The sequence below is a fragment of the Scleropages formosus genome, chromosome 13 (genome assembly GCF_900964775.1).
Source record: "Scleropages formosus chromosome 13, fSclFor1.1, whole genome shotgun sequence".
Classification (NCBI taxonomy): domain Eukaryota; kingdom Metazoa; phylum Chordata; class Actinopteri; order Osteoglossiformes; family Osteoglossidae; genus Scleropages; species Scleropages formosus.
Window position 1 is genome coordinate 22,617,987 of NC_041818.1, and position 26,717 is coordinate 22,644,703.

The 26,717-nt window shown below is 43.3% G+C and overlaps 3 protein-coding genes across 5 annotated transcripts; 2 read left to right on the plus strand and 1 right to left on the minus strand.

Annotated features, from left to right (window-relative positions):
* Window positions 1–1,876: 1,876 nt before the first annotated feature.
* Window positions 1,877–5,123, plus strand: ccdc160 (coiled-coil domain containing 160). Its single transcript, XM_018733814.2, has 2 exons — window positions 1,877–1,935; window positions 2,342–5,123. The coding sequence occupies exon 2, from the start codon at window positions 2,380–2,382 to the stop codon at window positions 3,358–3,360; it is 981 nt and encodes a 326-aa protein (XP_018589330.1). The 5' UTR covers window positions 1,877–1,935; window positions 2,342–2,379; the 3' UTR covers window positions 3,361–5,123.
* cab39l1 (calcium binding protein 39, like 1) lies at window positions 3,718–14,333 on the minus strand. 2 transcript variants are annotated; one of them, XM_018733813.2, is made up of 9 exons: window positions 14,061–14,333; window positions 10,658–10,814; window positions 9,949–10,113; window positions 9,462–9,580; window positions 8,834–9,002; window positions 8,212–8,271; window positions 8,059–8,124; window positions 6,921–7,064; window positions 3,718–6,789 (listed from the first exon to the last, which is right to left on the minus strand). In XM_018733813.2, exons 2-9 carry the CDS (start codon window positions 10,772–10,774, stop codon window positions 6,598–6,600), a joined length of 1,032 nt encoding a protein of 343 aa, XP_018589329.1. In that variant the 5' UTR covers window positions 10,775–10,814; window positions 14,061–14,333; the 3' UTR covers window positions 3,718–6,597. The 2 variants fall into 2 exon arrangements, with proteins under 2 accessions (XP_018589329.1, XP_018589328.1); XM_018733812.2 differs by having other exon boundaries at window positions 10,658–10,822; window positions 14,061–14,332.
* A 974-nt stretch (window positions 14,334–15,307) lies between these two features.
* On the plus strand, window positions 15,308–26,243 carry phf6 (PHD finger protein 6). 2 transcript variants are annotated; one of them, XM_018733865.2, is made up of 12 exons: window positions 15,308–15,504; window positions 16,814–16,884; window positions 17,365–17,528; window positions 17,932–18,033; window positions 18,316–18,449; window positions 18,732–18,778; window positions 20,354–20,517; window positions 20,864–21,007; window positions 22,051–22,155; window positions 23,545–23,678; window positions 24,694–24,838; window positions 25,458–26,243. In XM_018733865.2, the coding sequence occupies exons 3-11, from the start codon at window positions 17,388–17,390 to the stop codon at window positions 24,836–24,838; spliced, it is 1,116 nt and encodes a 371-aa protein (XP_018589381.1). In that variant the 5' UTR covers window positions 15,308–15,504; window positions 16,814–16,884; window positions 17,365–17,387; the 3' UTR covers window positions 25,458–26,243. The 2 variants fall into 2 exon arrangements, with proteins under 2 accessions (XP_018589381.1, XP_018589378.1); XM_018733862.2 differs by lacking the exon at window positions 16,814–16,884 and having other exon boundaries at window positions 15,314–15,504.
* Window positions 26,244–26,717: the final 474 nt, after the last annotated feature.

The window sequence follows — 26,717 nt, forward strand, 5'->3', positions numbered from 1 at the left end:
CCCTTTTCATAACAATCTTAAGAAAGAGTTACAAGATTTTTCAGAAGTCATTTTTGATACAGTTTAAATCTGTTTTTTTTTTATTGTACATTACCAGTTTATTATTAGTAGTAGTATTGTTATTATTTTGTAGCTTTTTAAAATAGTCACTATTTAATTAGCTAATTTTGTCAGCTTTTTAGTGAATGTTTTGCATGCTCCCAAATTAAGGGTAAAATAAAGAAAAATAAATTGATACAATTTGTCTGATCAAAACTAACATGTTTAAGTTCTGTCACACATATTTTAAATAAAAAAAATAAATATGTAATGTAATTAATATACAGCCATATTACTCCACTGGGTCCTAATGTAGAAAGTAATTATTAAACTTATAGGTTTAAGTCCCATTCACTTCAAACCTATATTTTATGATGACTTTATATTAAATAAATACATGAACTTTTTCCTAGCATATTAGTTCTTTTTCACATCATTCATTTTTTATGAATGATGTTTTCATGCAAATACTGCAAAACTTTAATGCAAATGTTTGATTTTGTATATGAGTATTTAATGCAGAAAGGGGCAGATAGAACAAACAGTTTTAATTTGAAAGATTTCAGAAGTTTGGAAACTTCACTTAACTCATGAAATGTAGCAACAAGTAGGAATAGACATTTAACAATGCCATACTGAATGAAATATAAATCATTTTAAAAAATATTTTCATTTAAAATAAATATTTCATAAATTAATCCATTATATCAACTCAAAATAATCTTAAAATGTGTCATTTTTCTGACTATTAACAGAAGTATTTCTTTCACATCTAGTGCAATAATTTTTTTAATTTATTTTTTTAATTTATTTAAAATACATTAAAAAAATGCAATATCTTGGTTAAAAGCACTCATTTTGGGCTTCTAAGTACATGTCCCATGTATTTAGTCCTATTGTTTACCTGATTTACTTGAACAATTTACAATCCAATTATGATTTTGCGACTCAGGAAACTTTCCAGTAGTTCTGAGAAGGACACGGCTGTATGTAGGTCAGTTCAGACACCTACAAAGAGGAAAAAACCGACTTCCTCGCTGCTGAAAAAATTCACTTCTCGTGGGGGTTGGGCACAAGAAAGACCAGAAAGAACCCAGAAAGAAACCTTCCTCTTGCACGCTGCTCTTCCTGAAAATTACCATGGAAACGCTGAATTTAGAAACACCTTAAAATGTTGATGAGCATCAAATCATTGTTACAATTCTCTCACTTCCGACCAAGTTGAGAATTTCTGTTTTTAAAATATCAGAAATATGTAGCACCATAAATTATTAAATATAATACATATGTATTTAAAGTATATAGTTCACTCCTTCCGTTTCCATTTGAAATTGATTGTTCCATTTCTACTGATTCTCCTGCTTCCCCACGAAGCCATAGACTAAGTTTTAAAGAAAGTCTACAAGGCCCAATAGATGATGTTATGAATTATGATTACTTTTCACATCAGTTTTCCACAGTATACTGTTTTGTAACCGTTTTGTAACTAAGTCTAAGCCACGAAATACATTAAACACCGAACGGGAATCATCCTTTGATGCACTCAATGTTTATAAAAAGACTAATTAACTACAATGGGGAACCAGCTTTATTAGACTGGGTTGATTACGTTTTTAGGAATGTTGACGTGGAAAATTAATCTAATTCGATTTGAAGAATTTCACTGACTTCCAACCTATTATTAGGAATTATTTTAACATCTCTCTGTGTCGTTCGCGGTAGCGCCGCGCGTCAAATGAGCGCCTGCGCATTTCCCTATCCCACAATGCACCGCGACAGCCGCGCTGCTAGTGGGTTTTACTCTATGGTGCTGATGACGTAGTCGCTTTGCGCTAAACGTCATCAATGGACGCTACCATGGTTACCTGGGTTGGAATGGTGATGAATCGTTAGCTTGTAAGCTATCCGACGATCTGTTACGATTAAGGTAATTGTGATGGAGAGACCAAATGTAATGTGTATTGCTTAGTAAATCAACGATTTTACAGCTGCTTTTCCGGACACGAATTAAATGATAAACTAACATGTAAGAAAATGTAACGAATCATGTTTGATACTAGTGATACGCGACCAATCAATCAATAAATGATTTTTTCAATCACATTGACACTGTCAGATGTCACTTAGCCTAGGCCAAGCCGGACTCTGTGAATTTTACATGAAATTAATGAATTGAAATGATCATTTTGCATTAGTTGCGTGTTTTTATTGGGGTGTTCCGTTTGTTTTGTTATTACGTTTATTGGCAGTCTTCCTCCAAGGTTTGCCAATGATGATGGTACATTTGATTTGTTTCACACAGCTGACACAAGGAAGGACAAGGATTCAAAGAGATCAGAAATGGGCGTGGAAGAGGGTCTGGAGTCGCCGGGGTGTAAGGAGAGCAACTGGGTGGCTGAGTTATTTCCCCCTCGTTTTACCGTGCTTGATCTCCTGGAGGAATGTGGCGCCGGGCCGGGGGCAGGAACACGACCCCCGGAAACAGTTTCTTCGCTTCTGCTGCCTAGCGAAAGAACGAGCAAGGTCCGGAGCGGCCGAAAGCAAGAGATCTACCGGTCAGCCCTTGTCGAGGTGCAGCGGACAGAGGACAGCAGGAGGAGGAAGCAGCTGGTGGAGAGAATCATTAGGAAGCAGGATGGGACACCAGAGACGAGCTCCGGAGATGCGGAGCGCAGGGGCGGGGCCTTCGAACGGAGTCCGGGACGGGAGGATGAGGAGGCCTGCATCTGGAACGAGCAAGACCTGGCGTCTCTGCGGTGGGCAGCGCGCAAAGCGGAGCAGGACCGACGCAGTCTGAGCGCTCGGCTCCAGCAGGCGCTAGATGAGACGGAGAGGCGGCGGCAGGAGTGCGGACGGCTCCAGGGGTTACTGGACGAGAGGGATGCGCAGATAGCTCGTGCCAGACGCGAAGCTGCAACGAAAAGTCAGCAGTTGGAGCTGCTACGGGTCCAGGGGCGCAAAACCGAGGCACGTTCGAAGGCATGGGTTACGGAGGTCCGGGACAGGGCGCAAGAGGCCAGCAGGCTGCACGAGAAGCTTAGAAGGGCTGAAGAGGAAGTGCGGAAGCTCAGGGGGAACAATGCAGGCTTGGCACAGGAGGTGGACATGCTGAGGAAGCAACTGGAGGCGGAGCGGAAGGAGGAGGCGGTAGTCACCCTTGCGGAGCACCAGGCTCTCGTGCAGAGGCTGCGGGCCGAGCTAGAGGCAGAGCGTCAAAAACACGCACGCAGCCGGACAGCTCTGGATCTCCTGCGCAGACACTACATCAGCCGACCGGACCAGCCGGGCAGGCGACAGATAGACAGGATCACATACATGTAGTTCAGAATGGGCGGAAGAGCTACAGACCTGCTCTTCTTGGCTTCATACCTCCTGCACTACATCATCTATGCAATGTAAATTTCAACATGGGCAGACATGCAGTAGCCACATCCAGTAGCTTTTATTCCTTTTATCTTTTAAATACTGTGTTTTGTCCGTTTACCCTACCACAGTGCACATGGAAACATGCAAAGACACGCTACAGCTTGTGGGATTATTTTGAGCAACATTTTTCTGTTTCTGTGCGCTGATGTGTGGTTGAGTTGCTTACGTGAGCAGAGATTGCGTGCCGAAAAGTGTCGTACCGTGTGTAACAAGTGCAGCATTCATACTAGTTAAAGGACAATAAAAGACCAGTTTGCATTTTAACAGACTGATTTTATTTCCTGTTTCTGAATCCACCTCAAGTCCTTTCACCTTTCCAAAAAAAAAAGAAATACTGGGAAAGTCTTTGGAAACAGTAAAGACAGCATGAAGCGATACCAAGAGACATTCAGTGTTGGCTGAGAATAGTTTTCTGACGAAAACAGAAACAAAAGGTGCAGCGAATATTTACAGTTCAGACTTCTGCTCATCAGAACCCCCTGCTTTGGTTTTGTGACTGCCAGTGGCACAGCATCTTTTCCCCCAGTGCTGCGAAACATTATAGGTCTCCAAACATTGATGATTGGGCCGCACGTTCCTGCATTTCACTGTCGCGTTTTCACTATTCGATTAATTCACGCAGATGACTGGATCTTTTACGTATAGCAGTCTTGGCTCCAATTCTTATTCTCTTGGTCACAAAGTGGTTCAGGGTGTCCTAGCAGGGTTAATCTACCACACATGGTCTGATTTGTTGATCGTACATTTAGCAAAAAAATTTCATCTCTATGTTTGAAATTCAGTTCTTCCCCCAAACAAGCTATAATAAATTATGTAAGTAAATGAGGTACACCTTAAGGAGTGAGTTTAAATGTCAGTCTAACGTACAAATGCACCCATTTGAAAGGTCACATTCAAATCTAGGTCACTCTGGACCGTTTTCACTGGAAAGATACAGATAAATCATTCAAGGACAAAGAGGGGAACTTAAAATTCTACGGTCATTTGCTTACTGGGTCGGTCTATAAACAGCACACTGCAGGAGACAGGACTGCATCCGTCCAAGGCAGCAAACCAGCAGTACTGTCTTCACACCCGTTTTCAGCACACGCTGAGGTCGGTGACACACGCTCTCAAAAATTCTGAAAGCAGTCATTTTCTCCTTTCCATCCACCTCCTAAACCAAAAGCAACTTGCATTTAGAAGAATGGGTTTACCATACTGCTTTTAATAATGAATGGCTGATCAGAAAGAACTATGTCCTATTCGCTGAGTACTTGACCATATTTTGCAGGGTTTTAATTCTCTTTGTTCAGAACACTTATTCTGTTGCACAATTCAATCGCTGTATCTGTTTTTCATTAATGTGAAAACATTCAGGAGATCCCTTGAAATCCATTAAAGTGGTCAATAAATGTCTCTCATAAATAGCTGAAAAGGGAGGACTGAGAGATCTGTATATTCTATATGATCACCAGCACTACGCATTCAGTACATTGTTATCGTTCCACTCTAAAGTAAAAATTTTATGTGTCAGTGAAATACTAGTCTACAAAGTGCACACAAGGAATGTATGAAAACTTGTGCAAAAAGATGACAGCAGAACTTAAGTGCCAGTTTATCACTAAAAATATCTGAAGACATGATTGACCAAAAAAAAAAAAAAAAAAAAAAAATCCTAAACCAAGAACAAGCCATCATAACAATAAGTTAAGGTGAGCAGGAGGTGTGGAAATTTGTGCCCTTATGGTTGCTTTCAAGTTTCACAATGTAGGCAACTGCATGAGTTTTAATTTAACGCATGTGACTTGGAAATCACACTTCCGCGGTACCAACCAGAAACTCTTGATGTATGAAGGGCTCCAGAACAGAAACCCAAATTCGAGTTCTGATGTTGGGTAAAAAGTGCAGCAGTAAAAGTCCATTTACTGCGGACTTACATCAGCACATAAGAAACTACAGTACATATACTGAAGTAACATTTTCCCATTTAGCATTTATTTAGAATCTGAGGTCATTACTTTCCAGCTCTGCTCTGTTTTACAGTTCCTGGCCTATTATAGTAAATGTAGGTATAGATATTAATAATGTGCATTACTGAGTTCTCACATTGTGCTCCATTCACTGCCATATTACTTTGATAATGTCCAAAAAAAAATTCAAAACCATAGACAAAAATATGTAAATTATTTCCCAAGCTAAGCAGAGATCCTATTTTGACATCTTGGATGGTTCCCTTTATAAAAACGCCCAAGGGAATCATATTTAAATAATTTAAAAAAAAAAAAAAAAAAAAAAAAAAACAAACACCAATCTACAGTATATGTCTAAAGGAACACTTTCCTAAATGCAGCATCAGAAACAATGCGGTTGCTATGTACAACTTTTCTGTGGCCCAACCCCACAGACATAAGGAAAAAAAAAATCTCAAATTGCTAAAATAATATTAATCCAGCAGTGTGCATAAGGCTTGAAATTCACATGCCATTCACGTGAGAGTTCCTTTACCACGTCCCCCTTATGTGTCTACATCCACCCCTGGTGGGTCTGCAGGTGCACCGTAGCTGATTCTGACCCATGATAACTTTACTCACTTTTATAAAATGTCTATCAAGTCACATCTTCAAAAACAATCTCACTAGAAAAGAAGAGCGCACAACAACCAGCATACTGGTCCTCCACTATTGGAAAACGGGCCAAAAGCAGTTTGCTCCAGTGTTTCGTTCGGGCCCCACAAAATGATGTCACAAATTGCCTTTCGCACTTAACTAGATCATTTTTAAGGGTTTTTTTTTTTTTTTTTAAACATCTACTCTTTCATACATTTGCGATGTAGGAGGGGAGCTTCAATTTTTGTTTGTTCCATTTGTCAAGAGAAGAAAAAGCGGCCAACATCCAAGAGGGACTCGGGAGCGGAAAGAGGATTTCGGGCCCGGTAAGGTGCGCCCTTGGCCACTCGTGCAAGACGTCATTTCCACATCAGAGACGAAGCATGAAAAGAAGGCAGCGATTCTATCTCTCGTCTCTCTTCCTCTAACCCAATTCATCCCTCTGCTCCTTCCTCGAGTCCTGCTCAGCTCTCTTTTGCTCTTGGTACCAGCCTCTCCCCTCAACCTGCTCACCCCCGCGTGGCGCACGGCTACCACTCTGCCTCTAAGCATCTCCCTGCGCCGGAGGCCTCTTGAGGTCTCGGATCTGCTTGATCAGGTAGTTTTTCTCATCGCAGAACTGCTCGTCCTCGGACCGGTCCGTCTGGAAACGGCTCAGAAAGTCCACCAGCTTGGCCTGGTTCTTCAACAGGATGTCCAGAACCGGCTGCGTTTTGTTGGGGTTCGCCACAAACACCTGCACGCAGACAGGAAGACAAAGGTGAGCTGCAAACACGCGTGGGAACAGCAAGCCCGCATTATTTCTGACGAAAAAAAATTACGACCCCCCCCCCCCCCAGCAAACCAAACGACACTGTAAAACCTGACCTTGAAGACATGGAACGCCTCAAACTGGATGTTGCGGCTGTTGTCCCTCAGCAGGTTCATCATGAGCTTCAGGTTCTCAGCCCGACTGATGTACTTGGTCATGACGGTGAAGTTGTGTCTGTCCAGCAGAAGTTCTCCCAGCAGCTGCACGCAAGCCCAGCGTCAGTGTCTTTCCACAGAGCGTTACACCCATTGTTTGCTTTGCAAATGTTTGAATTATGGCTTTTTCCTTTCCGGAACCCATTGCGTTTATACTTTTAAATATTGATTTTTATTGCTATTTATACTATGAAAATATTGGTTTTTCAGTTAGAATCTTGTTTAAAATTGCCACTTAGCAGTTCAGTTTTACTCCTCTGGCACTGAGCATTGTTGGAATAAATGCCATGTTCCTATGTTCCCTCAAGCTGTCTGTGTTCTGCGTTCGGTTAATTTTCTTGTTTATTTTTTTTTAAAAAAAAAAAAAAAAGAGTCATGCCGAGGCTTTTGCTGGGCTTCTTACCTCTCAGTTTTCTTTAAACTAGCTGTTTGCTTTGATTATTACGTTTAGGATCATTTCTGCTAAAATGTTAAACAATATTCCTGTTTTATGTAATTCCTTCCTTTCTTGTCACCAAAAGCACACTATATGCTAACAGAAAGAAAAATATGCATGTACAGCATTTTATTATAATACTACGAATTGTTTACTATTCTCTGGTGAACTAAGAGTAACATTTCTTATTGTACATGGGTTTTTGGATGATTTTTTGTGTATCTGGGTCCTGACTGGAACAAGATAGAACTTTCCTCCAAAAAAAAAAAAAAAAAGAAAAAAAAAGGTGCTATTCATTCTCTTTTATGAATCATCACCTAACATATTTATAGGAACAAATTAAGTTCATCAGCTAGGAAATGAGTGTACATTTATTACAAGAATAAAGGTCAACTGAACAAAACACACTAAGATATTCTGCTGAAGATCTGAGTACAATAATTTTGTTCCTCTTGAACTACAGAATACGTTTAAATTTACCCCTCCCATTTACAGTCTGTGAACCAATTGCTTCTCACCTCTCAGACAGTATACAGCAAATTTAAGAGAGATAAACAGAAACAAGCATAATGTACAAATACGCACAACAGCACACAGATGTACCTTCAAAGACTGACGTTTGGTGACATAGTTATCGGAATGCAAGAGCTTCTCATATTCTGTAAACACCTAAAAAAAAAAAAAAAAACACAAAAATCCAAATCACCACCTGCAACAAATTCTGAAATAAGAATTTAGATATTAAAATGTTCATACCCTGTCGTAATTTGTCTCCAGAAAATCTGCACACATAAGCTTATGCCTTGTGAGCAGGTCCTACAAATAGATGAGAGAAGATTGAAGTTTTAAATGCATTTCTACAACAACACTTAGCAAAACAAACAAAAAAAAAAATTAACAATGAACACGTTCAGACTGGCATTTTTAGTTTTCTGAATAGCAAATACCCTTTTCCTTGTTTGCTTGAGGCTTTGGTGATTTATAGTGAAGTCATTTTATTTAACCCATGTAAAACAAAAAAAGCTTCAAAAACAATTTCTAGGTCCGAATAAATTGTTCTTTAAAATCCAGAAGAATTAAGTACTATATCTTATCTTTCACCTCACTCTTGAACAGCTTTACTTTGAGTTTTTCCTCCTTAGCCAGGTCATCTTTGGTTGTTAAGCAAAGAACACCGCATTAGGAAGAAATTACAGCAGATGCTTTAAAAAGAAAAATACTTAGCGTAATCTTATAAGCACTTACATAGCTGGGCAATCCTAATGAAGCAGTTATACTTGAGCAACTATTAAACTCAAGGGTCCAATAGCAGAGTCAGTCCTGGAACTCAAGTCTTTTACCCCCTGCTAAAACAATCGGACCAAGACGTGGGTCCTACCTTGAAGGAGGCAAAGGCATCGGAGGCGATGTCGAAAGTGGAGAGCTCCACATAGTGGAAGAAGTGGTAGAACTCCTCGGAGAAGAGCACGGTGCGCGCCAGTGGCTCGTGACGCAAGCACTCCCGCAACATCATGCCACAGTTCAGGGCCACCTCGGCGTTCTCGTACCTGCACATACCTCACCTGGTCAACAGCGTCATTCGCAGGCAGATTGGTACATGTCTCTGCAGTACTTTTCTTAATCTAACAAAACGTGGTATTTTAATGAACTTCACTTCTACTCGAAAGGCTGTAGGTTCAAGCCCTGGGCAGATACCTGATCCAATACCTTTGCATCATAATGAACACCGCTCAAAAAAGTGCACAGAACTATGTAAATGATGGAACAGAAGTGGAGAAAAACATACAGCAGCCAAGTTGCAAAGGCCCTGGTAATGCACTTCTGTTTGCCATACTCTTTCATTCAAAGCAGCTTATAGTACATGTCACTCATATGCCCCTTTCGGGTGGTCTCCCTTGAAGATAAAATAAGTTGCCCAGCCTGTGGGGGGACGTGAACCCATTACCTTCTGGTCAACGGTCACTGTGCCAGCTGTAGTCCCTGTGAAGTGCACTATAGACACTCACCCTTTTAGCAGCATGAAGAGGATTTGAGGGTGAGAAGAAATGTACTCCACGGTGGGTGTTCGGGTGCCGATCTGACGCCGTACAATGTTGCTGAACAGCTGCACCACGTCCTTCTTTCCCTGAGTTTTACATTGTTTTCATTCAGCTTATGCTCTTATACAGACTGACATTACAATGACTAAGATTACAATTTGTCAAAAGGTCCAGAACAGTGGAAAAACCCACAAAGGCATGACAGCACTACAATAAAGACCCAAAATTGTTTTTAAAGTAGGGCCACAGAGCAGCTTGTCTACATCTTCACTTGTTTACAAGAGTAATTATTTGGAGAGCAAGTCATGTCGTTTCTCCTGGTTCAAATCAAATCTAATATGACAGAGACCTTTTTCTTAGAATAGGGGACCAAAGCCCTGGTCCTGGCACGCTGGCATCAGAAGGAAAAGACTTTACTAAAGGTGGGGAGGAAATCCTGGTGTGGTCTGCTCACCTCAAAGTCAATCCTCTGCAGGTTGGCAATGAGGGCGATGAGCAGGTTAGTGTTGTACAGCTCCTGCGCCAACTGAGCCACGGCCTCCGTCTGCGGCTCCTTGTCACCTGTACCGCACAGCACTTCCTTCAGTGATGACAGGCCCTTCGACACCTCCTCCGACACCTGTGCAACGAGGGCAGGGCGCGTCACACACAGCGGCAGATACGGCTGCCGCGGCAGGTGGTGCGTCACCTGATCTAAAAGCTAGAGCCACCTCCATTACCCAGGGAACCAGTGGAGAAGAAGTTAAGGGTTTAGGATGTGATCAAAGTTCCAGAATCTCAAATCAAAAAAAGAGCCTTGGTACCCATGGTAAGGTATCTAAGCAAAATGACTTTGCTAAACATATCTTAACGAAAAGGTAAAGCTTCGTAAAGAACCATGTATGTGGGTTCAGATGAAAGCAACTACTAACACACAAAATCAACAGCAACAAGATACAAACAAAGATAAGCATGTTGACAGAAGAAGCCGGAACGCAAACAAAATGCTAAAGTGATGGTTTAGCGCAGATTAAACACGGTCGCCCAACGTGCCCACGACAATCCGGGACGAAGCGTAGACCCATGTGTCCTGAAACCAGACTAGAATTTTCTTGCCGAGCCAGAATAACCTCTTCACAACAGGGTAGAGAAGAAAAGATTTGCAGTTCCCTTCTGCCACTGACCTTCTCACATTTCTTGGTCTCAGAAGCCTCCAGCTTTTCCAGACAGGCCATGTTGTCCTTCAGGCTCTTCACAATGTCTGCTGGGCTCTTCTGGGACTTTCCAAAGGGAAAAGGCATGATGGAGAAGCTGTGTTGGCAGTGCGACGACTTGTAGCACCTAGAACACTGGCAGGGGATAACAGGACATAAGGCCGAGAAGGCTTTCGATGACAGGAAACACACAAAATCCATGCAAATCAGGCAAATCATTACAAATACAAGCGTATGTAAAACAACAACTAGACGAATGCAGTTTTTGGGATTTCAAAATTGGATCTGTACCCACTTTACTGATTTTCCTTTCAGATTCATTATAGGACATTATAGGCTGCTCCATACCTAGTTGTCAGTGATAGAATTCATCTGAATTAAACACACACAATACATTAAGATCTAACATCTTAATCTTACTGAAGAATGCTCTGCAGCCGGGTAAATCAAACTTAATCAGGATATTATTTATACGCATAAATGATATTTAAATAATGAACAGGTTGTTTTAGGAATCAGACAGGAAGCCAATAAAAAAACTGAACTTGACTCAGGTTCAGTGTATATAAACAAAACAAAAAAAAAAAAACTGCGTAGATGCATATCAGACTTCTTTTTTTTTTTTTGACTCGATACATTTATGTATAACCTCTCATACACACCTTAAACACACTCTTCCGGCAATAAGCTGCCGCAACAAAGAAAAGTGAAAATGCACAGAAACTTTGTCTAATCAAAACATCTCGGCACCGAAATTATCAGCTGCGTTAGCTTTATTTCTTATATTAAGGAACCCTAGCTACCACATCTTTGAACAAGCGTGACTGTTTATTGACAGTCAAAGGCTACCCTCCGGCCATCTGTGTCTACTTCTTTTATTAAAGCCCAACAGAAACATACAGTGCCTTTTCTCATTTCCTGCGAGGATGAAACATGAACAACAAAGAAGATATGGGAAACCCTGTAAGGCTAGAAATTGGTTTTTATATTTAATTAAATTTTGCTTTTGAAAATATAAAGCACAGATTTACCACTATTAACTGCATGGTAAATATAACCGAGAAAAAGTAAAAATGAGTTAGAAATCAAGGTGATGGACTGAAAAGCAACAGACACTCTGAGCTAAATTGTATAAAGCAGCTACATGTGAAAAAAGATTTAACTTATGACTAGCAAATGCAAAACTTTTCCAAATACTACATTTTCTTTAAAAGTAAATAATGCATAACAATGTATTAGTTCTGGAAAGACAAAAAGCAACTCGGCACTGAGATATAAACCTTTTATGCACTAATATCTGCATCAAGATTTCTTTAGGACATCTTCCTGTGGACTCATTAATATTCAAACCGTCCACTGTGGATGTGGCACAGCTGAAGGTGGCTGCGAACTGATATCTTCGCAGCTCATTAATATTGACATTTCTGTTTTTAGATGGTACACTCTGAATCATTGTAATTAAATTAGTGACATGTGGCATCTCAAGTAACACTGGAAAATGCCCAAAGACAAGGCAGCAAAACAAGAAGCATAACAGGCTTCAAATGGCCGTTAAATTATCTCTGGCTAAACTAGACAAATTTTTTATTAATAATAATAATAATAATAATAATAATAATAATAATGCTGTTATCATCATCATCCAACATCTCCAAGTTTAACAGACTTACAGAGTCCTCATCTGTTTCAAGGCTGAAGTTGAAACAGCAATGCAGGATCTTCAGTGCTGTAAATCCCTGATTAATAAGACAGTTTACACCCAGAGTACCTCGTTTTACCCTCCCTCCCCTAGCCGCACAAGTACCAGCACAGACAGGGGGAGGTTGTGGAAGTCTGTTATCTACCAGACAGCTGCCAGACTTTGACTTGACATCGGGGGCAGGGGGAGGAACACTGTTTAACGAGCAGGAAATAGAGGCCTATCTCATGAGGCCAGATGGCAGACGGAGATGTGAATCACCCTTAAAAGGTAGTCTGTCTCCGTCTAATCGCATGTCATCTCGGCAGCCACACGCTCAGCGGCCACCTTAGCTTCTTCCCGTCCGTTTGCGCACGTTGCTACGAGAGCGGAAGTGACGTCACCAGGAAGTGGGCTCCATCAATTTGCATATTTTCGCCAGCGCTATTCAGCAGTTGTTCCGAACGGGCGAAACGTGTTCTTATCTGTTTCAGAGAGCACGGAAGACGAATTAATGAGTAATAAGCTTGCTAAATGACTTCCTTTTCCTCGGACGTGACCTTAAGACACAAAAGCAGCCAATTACATCCTTGTTTACTTTCTCCTTACAGTGCAATTAATGAATGACGAAGGGATTTTCTGACACTTTTCCATGATGCATCAACAACAAAGGGCGACACATTTTTTTCGATGACCATAATAAAACAATAAATCGTGTGAATGTCTGGGTACTCAGAACAAGTGAAGCGGCAGAAGTGAGGAAGGATCGGGGACGAAAGGCGACGCTTCAGACGACACAACTTTACATTACATTTATTCTACGTTACGTTATTATATTACATTTACATCATAATTCAGATGTTCATAACCTTGGTATGACAAAGACTACAGTAAGGATGGAGAACTAATTTGATGACAGTTTAACCTTGAGAAAGTATTTCAGCAAAACGGAACTGAAGTAGACACTGGCAATCAAAACGTTTCAGGCAAGATGTTTGGGAACGACGAGGTTCTTCATACAACCAAACAGCTGGGAAACAGATTTAGGAAACAAAAAAAAACTGCTACGCGGTTATTGAACCCAGTTTCTCTCCACACATAAACGTTTTCTTAATGAACATTATTCGTTGATTCTGGGTTTATTAATTTTATTTTGGGAAGCGGCGGATGGGCTTTGACTTGAGAGAATGACACGATGTATCTACAGGAAGAGCTCCTCACGGTCCTCCACCCACTCTGCTCTCTCCACTCCACACGTTAAAAAAAAACCTCAAAGTACATTTAAAACGCATAAAACTAAATATCTGGAGGAAAAATGCTAGAAGAATGATGAAGTCCCGAATTTGACGCACCCCTCCCTGTAACTCGAACGTAACCGCCGTCAGAAATCGGATACTTAGTTTCTTGTATCCAACCGCAGTTACAAAGTAGCTAATTCTAAAGACTGAGATTCGAAGTTGCCAAGTTACAAACCTTTGACACTTTGTTACTCCTCCGAATAGTTAACATTTGATTTGTACAAGAGTTACAATTCGAGCTTGCCGCTCTAACAACAATACACACACAATGACTCATGACTGATAACATAACACTAATTGAGACAATAAATCATCACGTCCTACGTTTCATACACACTTTGTGCTTTGAATATCGGTGCATTGTGGTATGGAAAACAAAAAAGACACGGTTACTCACCAAACTCGAATTTTAATTTTGTCAAGATGATTGGCTAACTAACAACTTGGTTAGCCAGATGGAAGAGGTGAATGCTGAAGGGAGGAGGGGGAAAAAAAAAAAAAAACAACAATCCACACTTAGGTCCTCATTCTTGAGTCACTGTCCTTTCTGTGGATTAATTGGAAATAGTTTTAATGAGTGTTTCCGTTTCACTCGGCTCTCTGAAGACACATTCTCCACCTTCTCGACAGGAGCGCCCGACGAGTGGATGGGAGGGCACCCGTGCGAGGCGTTCGCGAAAGGACAGTTTATCCAACCAATAGAAAGAGCCTGCCACAGATCGACACCTCAGTCAGCCAATAATTTACCGGATAATTAGTTCTGCCAATCAGAATCGACAACTCCCGCCACGGGGTGTATTTGGAAGATTCAGCATTAATTGATGGATATGGTTACGAAATATAACAATAACAAAAGAAACAAAGATGCCACGAATCTTGAAGCGCCGTATCCCTTTCTTCTAATAGTGTTTAAATGAAATAAGAAACAAATCAAAACAATGAACATATTTAACCTGGATCTATTATTCATGTTATTGAACGGGATAAAATAGTTACAAGCGATAGGCTAGCCTATATCAACAAATTTATGGTAATCCATGATTCTGATAAATTAAGACATTACATAGTAATATAAGTATGTAACACCGTATGTTTTCTTTCATGATATCGGGTACAAAGGTACATGATCGCTACGCAATACTTTTTTGTTTGTGGGACCATTCCTTATTTTAGTTAATGATGATGTTAGTGTGAAAAAGATGGCTTACAAAACAACATATTTTATTTGTTCCTTTTATAGAAAATTACTGTACTGAGGTAACACGGTCAGTGTCTCAAGATGGAGTTCTAATACACTTGGTGGTTAAGAACTTGTTTAAGTACTTGTCCTCTTGTTGGTTTTTTGTTGGTCGGACATAAGAATTCAGGCATGTGCTTTCTCTGTTTCTGCGGTACGAAGGCGAAGTGTCTGATAAATTTTCCACCGATACGGAAACACCCGCTTCTACTGTTATGTTAACGTGTGAACGTTTAGCAGCAGCAACAACAACAACAACAACAACAACGGCGACCTGGACAAAAACGACCAGAGCGGCGTGCGCCCGACGCTTCAGCCCGCGTCTTCACGGGAGAAGGGCGGCTTGTACGCGCGCCCGCGTGTGTGTATGTGTGTGTATGAGAGCGCGCGCGCGCGCGCGCGAGGGGCGTGAATCCGGGGGATCTGGCGAACTAACGTGCAGCGCGCGACGTCACGCGAACGGTACGCAGTGGGGAAACAGAGAATCCGCGAGCGCTCCCAACGCAACGCAGTGGGAGGAAGCAGAAAAAACACGCACTCACTCACTTCTAACACCATCTCCTCTCGTCCAGCGGAGCAACGTGGTCGAAGCCCACAGAGACGGGTGAGAGACGTTTCCTATCTTTCGCTTTAGACCAGGCAGCTTCTACCAGTTCGCGCTCGCCAGCGAAAGCAATATAGCAAATACAGTGGACTTGTTCACATAAAAAGTGAACCGCCCCCCCCCTCCGTTTATCATCTCCGAAGTCGCGCTTAGCGCGTTCACGTCGAAAGTGGGCGAACCCGGGTGAGAAACCCGCCGGAATGAATGAGACGCGGCCCCCTCGCGCAGAAAGACTTCCAGCAAACGGCGGCTTCGGCCTGGGCGCGCGCTCGCTCTGCGTGCGAGGGGGCCTCGTGGGGTGTCTGTGCGAGGGCGCGTTCCGTGGGTCCACCGAATCTCGTCCTGGGGGGGGTGGTGGGTCGGGAGGCACACCCCCTTTTGGGAAGGAAATTGACATTGAAAGGAAAAGCGGGCAAATTTGGAGGGGCGACACGTAGCCACCGCGTTTGCGCACATTAACGTATTTGCAGCGAAAAGTGGCGGCAAACGCGGCTCCCTCCGCCGAGCTGCGCGTCACATTAACGCGCTTTTCGCGACCACTTCGCTCGGTGTCCATGTTCGTGTTTACTTGGCTCGACTGGGCTCTCGCACGTTGTGCCGCGTTTCTGGCGCCGCTGCCGCACGCTGCGTCTACGTGTGACGTCATGGCTATTCTTGATGCGCTAACACCGTAACATTGTATCGCTGGAACACCAACATTGAAGTAACACTAACGGGGTGACGCGCAACACTGAAGCCGTAAGGCAACCGAAACGGAAACACTGTAACATTTTTGTTATAATGATCACAAAATGAAGCGGAAAAACGAAACGAAAGTACTGCAACTTATTCATGCAGATTCTCTCAAGATTAAATTTGGCTCATCTGGTGTGATAGTGTTCTTATTTTCACACTTTTACGGACTTTATTGCAAGTAGTTTTTGTCGTTCTGTTGAAATTAACTTTGCTGTACTGAGTAAATTTTATTTTTGTAGGCACAGTGTGAATATGATAAAAAAATTGCTATTAAATTTTCAGTTTTTTTTTCAATTTTAATTAACAGGAGCTTATTCTCTGAATCAGTGGTTCTACCCTGTTGAATTTTGTCTCCCCCCCTTTATCCCTACATTTTAGCTTAAGTGTTGCATATATAAGTGCAGTTTTTCTGCTCCCCAAGCTGAATGTTGTATTCTTGCTCTCTCTCTCACACACACACACACACAGACACACACAGTGTTTCTGTGCGCAGGACAACTGTTTGCTTGGAGGGTTTAGATGAGTTAGGACTCCGATCCAGTCCTCAGTCACTGCACTTTCTTCTACTTTTCAGTCCATTAAACCTGCGCTGCTGTCTGCCGCATGGAGGTCTGAGCTCCCCCCGCAACATAGCAACAGCAAGAGGTTGTTCTTCCCTTCACAAGTCCACATCAGTGTGCCTCTTGGCTGAGCGGTTTTTGTCCCCCTTTCTGTTATATTTTTGTGTTTCCAAATTGCATAACTTGTCCCCTGTTCAAGAGGCCAAGCTGAAGACGTGAAAGGTGTATGTAGGAGGTTGAGGAGTAAATATTTGGTCCATTGTACAGATCTGTAGCTGTGGTGGCCCAGTTGCTATTAAATCCAGTTCTTGATCTTTGCAGAAGTAACCTGTCACAGCATCTTGAACATTGCAGTATGTCCCAGAATACTACAATACAAAACCGTTAATAGGAAGCTTTGGAAGTAGTCAAATCGCCCGCATCCCAGCCAGTTTCTTGAGAAATATGTCACCGTGAGGTTTGGTGGCAGTATCAGTTTGTCACGTAAGGCGCTTTACCAAAGACTGTCTGCCACACAGGTAAATAAGAAAGTGTGTTTTGTATGTTGCCTCCTCTCTTCTTCCAGGATTGTAGAGCGATTGTTTGGTCATGTCTGGCTCGTCTGGGCCAAAGCGCGGCGCGCCGGCGCGACTGAGGAAGTGCGCCTTCTGCCGGAGCAACAGGGACAAGGAGTGTGGCCAGCTGCTTGTCTCGGACAATCAGAAGGTGGCAGCCCACCACAAGTGCATGGTGAGCAGGGGTGGGTAGGGGACTGGGAACCGCCACAACAGCATGCCAGACAAGCCTTGCTATCGCATATCAGGGCAGAACAAGCAGAGCTCTGAAACCTGTGACGGTGATGTAACCCCCTGGAGCCAAGGCAGTGCCTTGACTGCTCCCATTAACTGGAGACTCAGAACTTTACCTTAGAGAGCTAATCCTGTCTTCTCCTGTTGTTACGATGGAGCTATTGGGGACAGAGGTTCGATCCTTGACTTCGGGCAAATTGGTTGCATAAGCAAGAAAGGGGGGGGGGGATAATAAAATGATGATTATGACGGTGATGACAAGAAGGAGAAAAAGGTGGGAAGGGTCGTGAGTGGTGTTCATGTCTTCATTTCACTCACACACCCAACCTCTGTGTTTCCTCCAGCTCTTCTCTTCTGCCTTGGTGACCTCGCACTCCGAAAGCGAGAACATTGGTGGCTTCTCCGTTGAAGACGTGAAGAAGGAAATTAAGAGGGGAAACAAACTGGTTAGTCCTCTCTGCTTCCTCTACTCTTCAAGGAGGCTTTCAAGAGAGACTACAGGCATCCTAATGTTTCTGATATATTTTTATTGCTCCTTTTCACTACACACATGCTTGGCACCCACCTGCCTTGCATTTACTCAAACATGTTGGCTCATCTGCAGAACAATTGTTCATCAATAATATTCAGTTACTTTCTCAGGATTACTGTTTGTAACCTTGAGGTGCAGTTTTTTGACTGCTGTTCCACCCACATCCCACCTCCTATTTTTTCTGTGCTCACCCCAGATGTGCTCCTCATGCCACCGACCTGGTGCCACCATTGGTTGTGACGTGAAGACCTGCAGGAGGACGTATCACTATTACTGTGCCCTGTGGGACAAGGCACAGGTGAAGGAGAACCCATCCCAGGGCATCTACCTGTAAGTGGCCTTCTGTGATACCTGTGTCTTAGATCTTGGAAAATGTGTGGGGGTTGGGCATGAGAGTCGTATGCTGAAATCAGAATTTTTCCAAGTGAAAACTGCGGAGGGGGGGGAACTGCCTGTTTGCATATCACAGCAATGTGAATGTGGAGGAAATAGATGTGTGGGTTTTTTTTTTTTTTTTTTTTTTTTTTTTTATATCATCTGAAAGTAATCAGTGGCACCCAGTTTAGTTCTCACCTCTATTTATTCTTGTGTTTTACTTATCTTTTCCTGCAGTGTCTACTGTCGTAAACACCGTGATGCCACACAGGACTCCAGCGAAGGTATTGGCCTGATCCTTTATTCTTTCCAGATGAGTCATTTACATGCTGTAGTTGGGTTTAGTTGGTTGGCCTGTAATATTTAACTGTGTCTACCTACTCCGCCAGCTCAGATCTGCTGCGTTGCCCTTGCTGTATTACAGCATTTGCTAAGACGCTTAATTAGTAGAAAAGAACATGACTGAACAGCTGTGAAAATGTCTGCATCACGTCCCAGCATCCCGACACAGTTGAATTAAATCAAAGTGCCCAGTTTCAAATATTGGTCACACAGTTGCTGTATATGAATGTCGTGCACCAGGGCTCTTCAAGTGGCCCCCCATGGGCCAAGTTCAGCCGTAAACATCTTTTTTTTTTTAAAAAAAACCCTGCCCTTTAGCTGATGTTGAACATTAAAAATTAGAATGCATGTCCCTTTGTAAAAAAAAAAAAAAAAAAAAAAGCTCTTTGCACTCAGTCCAAATTCCTCAAACGAGAAAGAGTTGACGTCTTTGCCCAGCACCTTGCTGCCACATCCTGACTGGATGCTTCTGACACACGTGCGCCCTGAATCCTGACAAAGTATTCAGGTTCTGCATTGCTGTGCTTTGCTGTTAGTAAATTTCTCCATAAGCAGCCAAAGATGTTTCTCTACTTTAAAGAAGAGAAAAGTGGACAACGGAATATCTATTGTATCTGTTGAAATGTAGTTCTGACTTTGATACAAGATGTACATTGGGTCAAGAGTTTTGGATATGAATGCAATAAAACGAACCGTGCCCCCCCCCCCCCAGTCGGTGTCTGCAGGTTGCTTTTACATCATCACTTTGACTTTCACTGAGTCAAGCAAGTGGAATTTTTGTCATTAGAAGACAAATAGAGAAGTTTGTTAGATGTGTGTCTTACCTGAATAACAAATTAGAATGAAGGTAAGCTGGTGGGGTTGTTTTGTCATGTAATCTGTGCTACTGAGGATACGTTATTCAACTTTCTTTTCTGAAATTCCTTAAACTGAAAAATTATGATAAAAATGCAACATATCAAGGCCACGACAGTCCAGATGGGGAGATGCAGATCGCTGTCGCTGCCCAGCATCACAAGAGAGTATGGCTCTGCGTTTCGCTTGCCTGGGGAAAAAAAATCGAAATTCGAAGTACGGTTTCTGCCGAATGTCTATCGCTATTATAAAATCAAAAAAAAATCGCAAGTCGGACCATCGTACATCGGGAACCCCCTGTATTATATTTAGTGTTGTTTTTCTCGTTGGCGTGTTAGTGCTGACAGTTACTCTAAAAATGTTTGGCCCTCCCTTCATTTTACATTTGATAATCTGGTCCTCATGAGGAAGTAGATGAACGCTGTTGTGCACCAGATACAAGAATAAGGTTCAAAACCTCAGAGGGATCCTGGTGTTCCGTCTTAACAGAGGTACCCTACCTAAATCCTGTCAAAAAATGTTTTAAATTGGTAAAATACTTTGGACTGTAATCCAAGTGGTGTATAATAACAGTTCCCACATGACACAAAAACAGCATTATGCTTTTGGCATTATGAAAGCACCTAAAATTCTGCTGAATCCCCCTTTTTCTCCCCCCCCAGATGAACTGGGGGCCGCGGCCAATGACTCGGACTCCTCCCCTCCCCGAGGCAGGGGGCGGGGGCGGTTAGAGAGGGGGCGGGTAAAAGTGGGCTCCCATGGCCAATCAGAAGATGCGCGCTCAACCTCCTCGCACGGCGCAGACGATGCAGAGAGCGCTTCGCACGTAAGATTCTTCGTTAACGCGGTATCTGCCACAGCCATGTGGTAAACATGTCCAGTGCTCTTGGTGCTGTTCAACACGCAAGAATGAAATAGGTAGGGAGTGTGTTTTTGGAGAGTGAGTTACATCGCACCTATGAATGGTCACAGTGGTTCCTCTTTTCCAGTCCGGACTTTGCATGCTGAGCTGTTTACAGCTCCTAGCAGCTATTGGGTAACAGTGGAACACAACATCCAGCCCTTCGGTATGTGCTTTGAGAGCATGCCCGAAACCCTTTGTTCATCCCTGTGCTTGTGTGTGTGTGTGTGTGTGTGTGTGTGTGTGTGTGTGTGTCTCCCTGGCCACACAGCGAGACCGCTCCCCACTGCGTAGCAGCCCCAGTGATTCAGGCCTGCGCTGTGGCTTCTGCCACGCTGGCGAGGAAGAGAATGAGACGCGCGGTGTGCTCCACGTCGACAACGGCAAGAAGGTGGCAGCGCACTACAAGTGCATGGTGAGTAGGCTTCCTCGCTATCCTGCTGCACGGCCACCCACCTCCGTCCTGCTCGTACCTTTCCGGAACATTCTCGGGGCAGGATGTTCAACAGGGCTTCTCTCCATTGGTGCCTGGAAAGCATTCGTCAAGGGTAAACTGGTAGCATAGTGGTTAGAGTCACTGCCCTTAGATCCAAAGGTTGCAGGTTCGACCTCCAGCTCTTGTACCCTTGAGCAAGGTGCTTACCCTAAATTGCTCCAGTAAAATTACCCAGCTGTATAAATGGGTAAATAATTGTAAGTTGCTTTGGAGAAAAGTGTCAGCTAAATGAATAAATGTAAACTGTATAGTGAAGTGATGCGCAAGCTGTAAAAGTTAGATGGGTTAAATTCCAATTTATAGAGGGAGTAGAATGGATTCAAACTAATTTTTTTTTTTTAAATGAGACAGTGTTCAGAATAATTTGTATTATGGGTAAAAGCTTCCATCCACTGTCAGTAACCTTTTGTCCAGTGCAGGGTAGCAGTGGTCAGGAGCCTATCCTGGAAGCACAGGGAGTGAGTCCTGGGCAGGGAAATGTCACGCACTCATTCTCGCTCGCACACGCAAAGGGCTATTTAGCACATTCAATGCACACACATTTCAGCTATGGGAGGAAGCTATAGCACCTGCAGGAGATCGATGTGAACGCGGGGAGATCGCGCAGACTCTTAAGGAATAAAATCTTTAAAAATGTCACTGAATGCTGCAACTTGTAAAATCATTAAACCTTATGAAAGTGAAAATTTAATGACAGTCCCACAGCTGGAAGTTAGATAGTTATATGCACCTTCACATGTGTAAGATGCCTCCATGGAGATCCCAGATACAGCACCACCAAGGCACCAAGGGCATGGTGGTCCGTAATGTATTCGCACCTACAGATGACATGTATACATAGTTTTCTGTTGTGTCCACATTTCATGGTGGACAGAACCTTACTCCCCATCCAGCAAAAGCAGAAAACAGTTTAATGTTCCTAAAGGTACTGACCCAGGTTCAATCCCCATCCTTATCCCCAGCTCTTTTCCTCCGGCACCGTTCAGCTCACCACCACCTCGCGTGCCGAATTTGGGAACTTCGACGTCAAAACCGTTATCCAGGAGATCAAGAGGGGGAAGCGAATGGTGAGTGACCCGTACACTTAGGAATCCAGAAGGATCCTCCGGACCTTCATACTGTAGTACGAAAGGATAAGGTGGGGAACAGTGTGCGTAAGTATGCATCGCAGGGTCTCTGTGCGAAAGTGAGGGCTAATGTGAAAAGAGCGGGGACTGGGTGATGAGGTCACGAGATTATGAGGTCAGGGTCGCCGCCTCTTAATAACAGCGATGTTCCAGCATCTTCGATAACGCTGGAGCACGATGTGATTTTTGTGTCATTGGTAAATTTTAGCCTTCGCTACTTATTCATTTCCTACAATTTGTTGTGTTCCTAACTTCGCAACCTGTGTTTACGGTCTCAGGTAGATGAAAGCCAGGTGCGCCCAAACATGTCATGTCGTGTGCTTCTGCGTGTCGGTGATCGATAGCAAGATGATGAATGTTTCACATGGTTTGAGATAAATTTGTCCACAGCCCGAATGGGAGTCTATATTTTTATGTTCGGTTATTTTAAATTAATTTCCTGGCTTCTCCTCTCCGAAGCACTTACTGTGAATTACTCCAGCAATAATTGCCCAGCTGTATAAATGGGTAAAAACTGTAAGTAGCTTATTGTACAAAAAAAGTTGTAAGTTGATCTGCAGTAACGGGCGTGCACACGCAATGTCTACAACCGCTTGTCCCGAGCGGGGTTGCGGCATCTCCGGCAACATACAGCGCAAGGCTGAAGGAGAAGGGGACGCACCCCGGACGGCAGAAATGCTTCATCTAAATTAATAGTGTACATTTTATTCATTCAGCTGATGCTTTTCTCCGAAGCAACAAAGAATGATTTACCCATTAGTCCTGCTGGGTACTTGACTGGAGCAATTTAGAGTAAGTACCTTGCTCCAACGTAATGCAGCAGTAGGTGGGATTTGAATCTGAAGGTGGCAGCTTTAACCACTATGCTACCAAATGAAGAAGTCTTACAAAGTACTTATTTATCACTGCTATTACCAGTTTTTTTTTTCTCTCTCTCTCTCTCTCAGAATATAACCCATAAATAATTCAAATGACACATGCATTAATCTTTTATTGACTTGTGGCTTGGAAGCTAAAAGTCACTTTGGATTTAGGAACAAGTTGTGAACGTACTTCTTGTCCTAATTGTGTTTGTAATATGAGGAGTCAGTGATTTAATTTTTAACTTCAAGACTTATTTACCTCTTGGTATAGCAGGGATTTTTACTAGTGTAATTCAGGGTAAGGACTTTGCTCAAGGGTACCACAGCAGGAGCAGGGTTCGAAGAGTACCTTCGGATTACAGCGCACCAGTACGCTGCACAGTGCCCCCCCAACCCCCTTGCATTAGATCGATCGCATGGCTTTTGCTCTTCTGTGTTGTTCAGTGTATTTCTACTTTTTCTGTAGAAGTGCACCTTGTGCGGTCAGCTGGGAGCCACTATTGGTTGTGAGATCAAGGCCTGTGTGAAGACCTACCACTACCACTGCGGCCTGCAGGACAAGGCCAAGTACATCGAGAACATGGCCAGGGGCATCTACAAGTAAGCGCTACCTGTCACCACCCTTCAGGGTTGTGTGTGTGTCGACTAGTTTCGACTTAACCGCATTTGCCGGTGTATCAGTACTCTGTGCGCCAGATTCAGCTTGTGGTGGGACCTCCTGTTTCCTGAGAAGTCGAAAGGATGTAGAGTTGTACAGATTCAGCTTCAGGTTTCAGATTTTTCTCATTTTAGTCCATGTGTACTTGCCTGCACCTCTATCATTTTAGTTTTTCCTTGGAATAAAGAATCTAAAGAATAATGACAGGTTGTAGGTTCTGTGGATAGACTGAGGTGTCCCTCTTTTTTTTTTTTTTTTCCTCCCCCCCCCCCCCCCCCCTTTAACAGTCAGTGTTATTTCAAGCAACTGACACACCATGCAATTTTATTACATTCTTTGTTTTGGAAACTTAGCTGTTAATCACAAGTACATGGTATGTACCTTTCTGAAGAGTATAACAGCGCACACACACGTTGGCTGAAGCCGCTTGTCCCATCCAGGGTCACGGCAACACAGGGCGTAAGGCTGGAGGGGGAGGGGACACACCCAGGACGGGACCCCAGTCCATCACAAGGCACCCCAGGCTGATTTGAACCCCAGACCCGCCAGAGAGCGGGACCCGGCCAAACCCACCGCGCCACCGCACCCCCAGCATAACAGCAGATCTCCCTTAAATTCTTCTTGCATTTAGACCTGCTGCTGTTCCTATTGCTTGTTATAACATTTTATAGTTTATTTCCACCAGTTTTTTTTTTGACATTTTAGTGGTGCGATGTGAAGGTCTGCCTTTCCATTAACATTATCCATATAGGATAATATAATGTGTTCAATTAATGTGTGGTATAAAGGTTGCTGGAGTGAACAGAGAGGGGAAATGTTACTGCACTCTTAGGAGGAGTGCACAGCCTGGATCGCTTTATCCAGAGGTGCTGAGGTGGGCTCGGTGGTTTCCATTACCCATCAGCTGTGAGCGGTCCTGCGAGCGTGCTGTGACCGCATCCACTGTCTGTGTGACAGGCTGTACTGCAAGAACCACAGCGGAAACGAGGAGCGGGACGAGGAGGACGAGGAGAGGGAGAACCGCAGCCGAGAGAGGGCTGAGATCGAGCGTGCCGGTGGCCTCCCCGCACAGCTGCAGCCGCCGCAGGTCAACGGCAACTAGGTACAGCTTGTCGCTTCTCCCACCGTTCCCGGTGCTCCATGTAGACACAACCACGCACAGGTGTGTAAGGAATCATCAGTTGCGCTGGGGCAACAGCATGCATAGGAGTAAAAGACAGGGCCGGGTAACGTGGGTTTAAATCCCACTCTCACCAGTGCTATAAGGTACTTGCCCTGAATTCTTCCAGTGGAAAACACCCCCTTGTATAAATAGGTGAAAATCTGTAAGTCACTTTGGATAAAAGCATCACCTTCTATTGGATTCTAAGAACCCAGTAGTAATGAGGACAGTAGATGAGTCCAATAGACATTTATCATTTATCAAGCTGATTCTTTTCTCCAGAGGGACATAGTGTTAAGCTACTTAGTTTTTGCCCATTTATACAGCTGGGAATTTTTTACTGGAGCATTTTTTTGGGGAGGGAATACCTTTGTGAGGTATTCCAGTAAGTGATGAGATCTGTACCTGGGTCTTTCTGGTCCAAAAGCAGTGTGTCTAACCTCTGTGGACAGCACTACACTTCAACTGTCCCATACTGATTTACCTGACTGAGTAACCTTCAATAAATAATGCATATAGGATAACTTAAGATAATCTGTTTATTTTCCTTTCTTCACAGATGGTGAATTAAAATAAAAAAGGATGTTGCGTTGTGGAAAGCAAAGGAGGAAAAAAGATATTTTTGTATATGACATACTAGCAAAACATGGGGCCCAACATTTCAGTCTCTTACAGTTTCAGGTTGCCATCTGGGGACGCACAAACGACACACACGCACACATACACCCCCGCCCCCCAACTCGCTCCAAACCGACCGTCAGAAACGCACACGTCACGCATGTGTCATCTCCACCGATTTGTTCAGTGTGCAGGTTTGTCTCTGCTGGCTTCATACATACTTTTCCCAAAAAAAGGTGTCGGTTATTGTGGCAAAACTCGGCGATGTGTGACTGCAAGAGAAACGTGGAGTATTGCACCACAGGGTGGCATGGCCGATGAACTGACTGGACCCACCAGCGTGGGGGCTCTATGTATCCTCCTGTAGGAGACTGGACTGCGCAGAGCCATCAATTCTAACTCACCTGTGCTGTACCCCACCCTTTCTTTTTAAAATAAAACAACTTTCTTTTACAAAGAAACCAAGATCTTTACTGGAACACATGACCTGGAGGCTGCCTTCTGCTCATTTTCTTTTTGTTGTATCTTTGACATTATGGAATTGAATAATTTCTCGCGCTTTCTTTTTTTTTTTCCAAGACGTGTCATTTTTATTTCTTTGTGATCTCTATTTCTCCCCTTTTGTGTATTATATTTTAATACTGTATTGCTATCATGATTGTAATTGAAAATATCTGTGGCTTTCTTTGTATTCAGAATAAGGATTAAAATTCCTCTGGTAGCATGATCTTTGGTTTGTTTTTTCCCCCTCCCTCTTTAGTTTTTTCAAGAATTCTCGGTGGGCGTTATAGAGAAAAGTACGCAAGGGCTGTAAACACTGCTCTATTTACGGAAAACACAAACATGGTCGTTCAAAATATATTCTTAATCGTTTAAGGCCGGTAGGTGGCAGTTTATAGTGAAGCTGCTACACTAGCGTCTCTGCGCTGCGTTGCGCTCCTACGTCATGCGCTCCGAAAGTGGGCGGGGCTTCCAAGTTCTTCGTGCTCCAATAGGCTAAAATCCCCCCGGCGCTTTTTCAAGACTGCCGCAAAGCAGAAGAATATCCAAAGTGGGCGGGACCCCTACACTCTTGTTCTGGTACGTTTCTGAAAGAGGGCGTGGTTCTTGCTCTGATAGGCTGGAAAAGCCAAGCCGCCCCCGCGAAGCTCTTACTGAGCAAAATGACATTCAAAAGTGGGCGGGGCCTTACGTTCTAACT